This window comes from Antrostomus carolinensis, unplaced genomic scaffold, assembly GCF_000700745.2.
Source record: "Antrostomus carolinensis isolate BGI_N321 unplaced genomic scaffold, ASM70074v2 scaffold11412, whole genome shotgun sequence".
NCBI classification, from domain to species: domain Eukaryota; kingdom Metazoa; phylum Chordata; class Aves; order Caprimulgiformes; family Caprimulgidae; genus Antrostomus; species Antrostomus carolinensis.
The window spans coordinates 1,609-8,050 of NW_010300227.1; the positions used below are offsets into that span (position 1 = coordinate 1,609).

The 6,442-nt window shown below is 38.3% G+C and overlaps 1 protein-coding gene across 1 annotated transcript in view; it reads left to right on the top strand.

The window, feature by feature from the left end:
* The window catches only part of ZFP64 (ZFP64 zinc finger protein), a gene marked incomplete at its 5' end in the record, with an annotated part of 8,270 nt that overhangs the window by 1,553 nt on the left and 275 nt on the right, over window positions 1-6,442 (top strand). Inside the window, 4 exons of the mRNA XM_010163063.1 lie at window positions 76-237; window positions 609-671; window positions 1,296-1,547; window positions 5,429-6,442. The exon at window positions 5,429-6,442 is cut by the window's right edge and continues 275 nt beyond it. Coding sequence (XP_010161365.1) covers window positions 76-237; window positions 609-671; window positions 1,296-1,547; window positions 5,429-6,442 — 1,491 coding nt within the window. The remainder of the gene's footprint in view (window positions 1-75; window positions 238-608; window positions 672-1,295; window positions 1,548-5,428) is intronic.

The following is a 6,442-nucleotide window of genomic DNA, read 5'->3' on the forward strand; positions in this document are numbered from 1 at the left end:
TTAATGTAACTAGAAAATAGATTTTTCTGTCTGGAAAAGTTCATGTTCTCAAATTGAGTTATTTCATGTGTTTAGTTTCTGCACCAGAGTTTGTTTTTGAGCACGGCTATCAAACATACCTGCCCAGTGAGAGCAGAGAGCCTCCAGCTGCTGCTGTCGTCTCTACACCACCAAAACCGCGTTCAAGGAAATCCACTTCCTCACTTACACAAAAGAAACTAAACTGCTGCTATCCAGGTAAGATGTGGAATATACCTTCTTCCTTTTAGTTTTAATATTGATAGGTTTCATATAGTGATATGCACAGTAGCTCTGTCTGTCTACAGCAGTTAAGACAAAACTGTTTCAAAGCTTCCAGAAAACAGTAATGTAGAGAGTGAATTGCCTCCTAGGGGAAGCGTTAGAAAACTACCTGCCAGTCATAGGTAGGCTGGTCACTCTTTTACATAGATGTGAGTAAAGAAGATGGGGAATTCATTTTCTGTTAATACTGAATTTTAAAGAAAACATTCTTGAAAAGAAACATAATTCCCAGAATATGGCAGTATATTGTTATTATTTTGTTATATTTTCCTTGAATTTAATGCTTTTAATCTTACCATTTTCAGGTTGCCAGTTCAAGACTTCCTATGGTATGAAGGATATGGAACGTCACCTACGAACACACACAGGTTTCTATAGTTGCTGTATTTTATTTTTGGTTGGTTTCCTCATTTTGGCTTTTTGTCAAAAGGTATTTTCCTATAAAATCATCTATCTGCAGATAAATTAGATAGAATGTCCACATATGTCTGTCCATTCTACTATTGTAGTTCTCTGTTTCCCAAAAAGAGAATTGCCCTTTTTGGGTAAGCCATGTTCCACCATGGGCAGTACCATTCACAGCTGTGGGACATGAACACTGTACATTGATTTAGGGCACAGTTAAATTTCTGAGGTGCAGACTGTGTGTTTATCAGGGTACAGTGTGGTAGTGGTGCATAAACCCAGTTTGTTCTTAATACGAATGAGTGATTCCAACGTTTCACCTCCCTTCCCCCTAAACTGCAATGTCAGAGTTACAAAGGGAGAAGCTTCCAAAGAGTCTTCTAAAGTTGTTGCACTTGTGCATGCAGCCTTCTGGAGCATAGTAGAGTTCTTCACTGATAGGATGGCTGCTGAAATCCATTGTCCAGCTTTTGAAAACTAACCTCATTTCTATTAAGTATTTAGTGTGTGCTTTTTTGTTTTTCTTGGAACAACATCCTTATGATGCAAAAATTCTTGATGTGTTGATGCTCTTCTGTTTGTTTCAGGAGACAAGCCCCATAAATGTGACGTTTGTAACAAATGTTTTAGTCGTAAGGATAAGCTGAAGATGCATATGCGTTCCCATACTGGGGTGAAGCCTTACAAATGTAAACACTGTGACTATGCAGCTGCTGACAGCAGCAGTCTCAACAAGCACCAGCGCATTCACTCCAACGAGCGTCCTTTTAAATGCCAGATCTGTCCTTATGCAAGTCGCAACTCTAGCCAGCTAACTGTACATCTCAGATCCCACACAGGTAAGTTTATACTAAGATTCAGATCTGTAAGGGTTTGAAGGTCATTGGGAAGATTTTAAAAGGTGTCAAGATGCCAGAAAGGGCCTATTTAAATTCTCAAAAGCACCAAGTTTCTTTGAGTTTCTTGAGTATAGAATCTAGTAAAGCAATACAGCTCTACTAAAAAAAACCTGGAAGCAATCAGAAGACAGATCTGACTCTTGATAGATTTTCTTCTAAATTGATTTTGAAACTGCCTATTAGATGTTCTAAAACCAGTAGAACTGAAGGATCTAATTTATTGACTGATGGATCAAGAGCATCTAGGTTCCTGTGTCTCTCAAATCTGATCCACTATATTAGAAGCACTGAAATTATCTGTAGTTGAACTAGTTAGTACAAGCCTCAGCTGCGTAATTTAATTTTTCTTGCATCAGTTAATTAGCAATTTAAGTTACACCACTTTTTGACGTTTCTTTGTGGTATCTTCCATGTGCAGAACTGATGGACATCAGCAGCATAGTATGAGCAGCTGGAACTATATTCTGCCCATGTCATTTTTGCTCTACAGGTAGAAAGCTTTAGCCTCCAGGTTTATAAACATCGTACCATTTTATATCTGCATTATTTGCCTAAGTTTCCTTTTAATCAGATTTCTCTTTTATAGGTTGTTCCTAGAAGAGATTTGCTGTAAAGATGCTACTGTAGAGTTGTCTTTGTACATTTGTCTTTGTATGTTGTTTTTAACCTAATCTAGGGTACTGGCTTAGTTTCTGTGTTGGCTTTTATACATTTGATTAGTTCTGTGAATTTTAGCTGCAAGGTGGTTATGGTTCAGTGATTACTAGATTAGCTTTGAATCTATCCTACATCTGATTCTGAATTCAAGTACTAAACAACATTAGTTCAGATGTGTGCAAGATGGGTTTTATTTTGAGAAGATAAAAGAAATAAATCCCTTGTGCATTGTGAAGGAAGGGAGGGTTAAACCAATCTGTCTCTAGCAGAAAATAATCTTTTATACTTCACAAATCTACTGTGATGGAACAGGCAAGACTGTCAGGCAGTTGTTTTAAAAGTTTCCCTCTTTCTAATGCTATATAAGAAGATGTGGCCATCAGTCAAAATAGTATGGGTTGTTATGAGAAGTTACCTGTTAGTAAACACACTAATAGGAGAAGATGGTATTGCATTTTCTCCATGTCATGTAAGCTATACATACTTGTGCATTTATGTACATGGGCAAGTAAGTATGCTCTGAACTGGTTGTGAGAGAACCTCTGAATGATCATGGTTCTCTTGTATTTCCAGTAGAATTAGATTTTTGTGACATTAAATATTGCCATAGTTGGGAAGGGGTTTCAGGCTACCTTCTCTCTTTTTGGCAGATCAGTCTGTTATATCTTAAGCAATTGAACTAGGCTAAATTTCAAGTCTTTAGTTTTGTTGTCTCTTCTATTTCTCCAAAATAATTTCTCTTTTGTAAAAGGACTTCTTTTTGATGCGTTGAAAGAAGGCACCAGAATTTTGGAAGTAATCATTTCATTCTTGTTAGGTTACAAAGCTGTTATGCACGTAGCCCATTTTAGGGAAAAAGTAAGACCAGTATGTAGAATCTATTGCTTACTGGAATTAAATTAGTCATTCTCTAGAAGATGAGTGTAATCTGCATTGCTCAGAGTGAGATCATCTTCATAGCATTACTTGTTGAACTAGTCGTCTAAAGATCAGTTTCCTGTTAACTTGAGTAAAACTGCTCTTACAATTAATAATTCCAGGATCACACACACTTTTTTTTTTTTTTTTTAAGATATATTCTGTCAGAGTCAAATATGTGTGGACAAAAATGTAAAGAAATATAAGTAATAGACCACTCTTTAATAAATGGAACTAACATACTTCACTATATTCAGTAAAATTACTAATTGTATTTCATACATTGTGCTACCCTGTATGTGAAAATTAAGTAATTGAAATACAAACTCTGCCTTCATCAACAAAGTAGATAAAAATCCAGTAGCTGAGTGTGAGCTGAGGCTGGAAAATAAACTAGATGAACGAACAGTACATCTTCATTAATAAAATCTGTTTAATATAGATAATACACCATGTACCTCAATTATTAAACAGATACATGGATTAGCACAGTAGGCCACAACTTGATTTGAAAAATATGCGGCTAAACCTATGACTTAATGTAGCTGGATAAGCAAATTATGCAAAATTATACAGCTATCACACTCTATAAAATACTAACTTACAAATCAGCCATTTGCAGTTTGATTATTAAAGAAGATAAATGCTTGCTGAACTACATGCACTCTTTTTTCTTCCCCCACCAAGGGTGTCTTACAACCTAGTAACACAATTCTTCCCCTTTTCCAAAATAATACCTACCTAAAGACTTCATGCTTAGGTAGTTTAAAGAACTACATATTTACAATAAAGAAAAAAGTGAATAGTTATTTAGTTGGGCTGGTAGGTTTGCTTTGGATATTTTTACATTATTTCAGAACACAGTTTCTGATCTTTACGCTGGAATTGGTTATGGACTGAACAGAGCCACAGCTTCATTTGGTCATGCACATTGTGACACAAGCCTGCAAATAAAGAAAATACAAAATAATGATTTAGATACCAGCAATTCAGATGGTTATTCATGTAGGTAGTCTGACATAAACAGGCTTACAGAGATCTTGCAGATGAGCGTGTTCATTTTCCGTGTGTTATCAGTTCAGAATTTGAACTTTCACCTACATTGTTAGGTTTCTGGATCAGCATTGCTCTTAAAAAAAAAAAAAAAAAGGCACTTATGAATATTTTATGTACCTGTTTGCATGAATGCATGAATGCAAACTGATATTGCGTGAACACAAGCTGATCCTAGATTTTCTTGAGGTGATCTGTGGACGTTATTAGGTGTGCTACATTGGGCACATATCTTTCTTGGTTGTTGTTATGCCAGCAAAACAAAAGCTTAATGTTACTTCTCTGTGTAAGCACATTTCCCCAGAGTCACAGACTTGCATGCATGTTTCATTAGTCCCACATTTGTCTTTTCCAGTTGCATTTATGTAGCTGTGATCCCTCTTTTTTAAAAAAAAAATAAAAATCTCCCTATAATTGTAGTAATGCTGTGGTTGTGCAGTCACCTGACACTGACCTAGGTCTGGAGTTTTGTCCCCACATCTCCCTATGTTCTGGACAAGAGTTTCCACTGCCTTCCTGTGCCAGTGTAGTATTTGTGCTGCACCACATGAACCAGGCCAAAAAAGTAATCAGTTTTTCTTGTCAGCTAATCTAACTCACCATGTGAACATATGTTGGTACAAGAAAGGCAGTGAGGAATAAATGGCTGAGCAGTAAGGCTGATGCCCATTAAGCATCTGCTTTTGCAGTAGCCCACCATTTACCTAGGCTTAAAGTTAACCTACAAGTCTCCCTGTAAATCTTGTGGTGTAAACCAGAGACATGGATGCGTTTATGTTGTTTTCTTAGACTTCAAAAATACAGCAGCTGTTAAAGTTACAGTGTTTATTTTTATTCATTTCAAACACTAGTTGAGATGTACTGTTGCTAAAGAGGAACAAATGAGAGACTTCTGTCACTTCTCTGGAGCACACTGAACAGTTTTACACAAAAAATGAACTAAAATTGGAGAATAAGATGCAGACATGAAAAAGCAACAGCTGTGGACAGGCATGCTTGTGGAGAGTTTGCACACAAATATGCCAGACCAGGTGATAAATACTGTGCTATTAAAGTTCTCTACATCTTGACAATATGTTGGGAGATTACAGTTATTTAGAACAAGTCAGCTGTACATAATTCATTATAGCATTGGTCTCCCCAGTGGATCTTGATGTCTCATCTGTAATTCGAACTGTGTTTTTTGTTGCCAGGAGATGCTCCTTTCCAATGTCAGATGTGTCCTGCTAAATTTAAAATCAACTCAGACTTGAAGAGGCACATGCGTGTGCATTCTGGTGAGAAACCTTACAAATGTGAGTTCTGTGAGGTCCGGTGTGCCATGAAAGGAAACTTGAAATCACACATTCGTATCAAGCACAGCATGGAAAATACTCTCAAGTGTCCAGAGTGTGAGTTTCAGTGTGGAAACAAAACAAGCCTTCGGCACCACATACGAACTCATCAGCCTGAGCAGCCAGTGAAGTGCTCAGAGTGCAACTACTCTTGCTCCAGCAAGGCAGCTCTGAAAGTGCATGAGCGAATTCACTGCAAAGATCGTCCTTTCAAATGTGAATTCTGCAGCTTTGATACCAAGCAGCGGAGCAACCTGACAACTCATGTGAGGAAAGCTCATGGTGACAAAGTCAAGACCAAGAAGCAAACTGTGGAGAAGAAGGAAGGAGATAGGCCAAAGCAAGGTGGCTCCAGGCAAGTTGCCAGATTGGATGCCAGGAAATCATTTAAGTGTGACCTGTGTGATGCTTCCTTTGTCCGAGAAGATTCTCTTAGGAGTCATAAGAAGCAGCATAGTATGTATAATGGATGTAAAAATAACGAACTGGCTGTTCTACAGCTCCAGATGGATCCCAGTCGCCAGACCAATGCCCCAATTACTGTCAGTCACCTCCAGGTCCCACTTCAGGCTGCTCAGGTTTCTCCATACAGTGAGGGAAGAGTCAAGATCATCGTGGGTCACCAGGTCCCTCAGACTAGCAGTATTGTTCAGGCTGCATCAGTGAATGTCGTGCCTCCTACATTAGTTGGCCAGAATCAGGAAGACCTCTCAGCCAACAGCCGCTTGCAGCTTCTGGGCCAAGTCAGTTTGTTGGCACCACCTCCACCTCCCATATCTCAAAGTGAAGCAGGGCCTGTGGCACAACCAGCAGTTCTTCTCACAACCCATGACCAAAGTGATGGAAGCGCTTTACATCAAACTCTGATTCCTG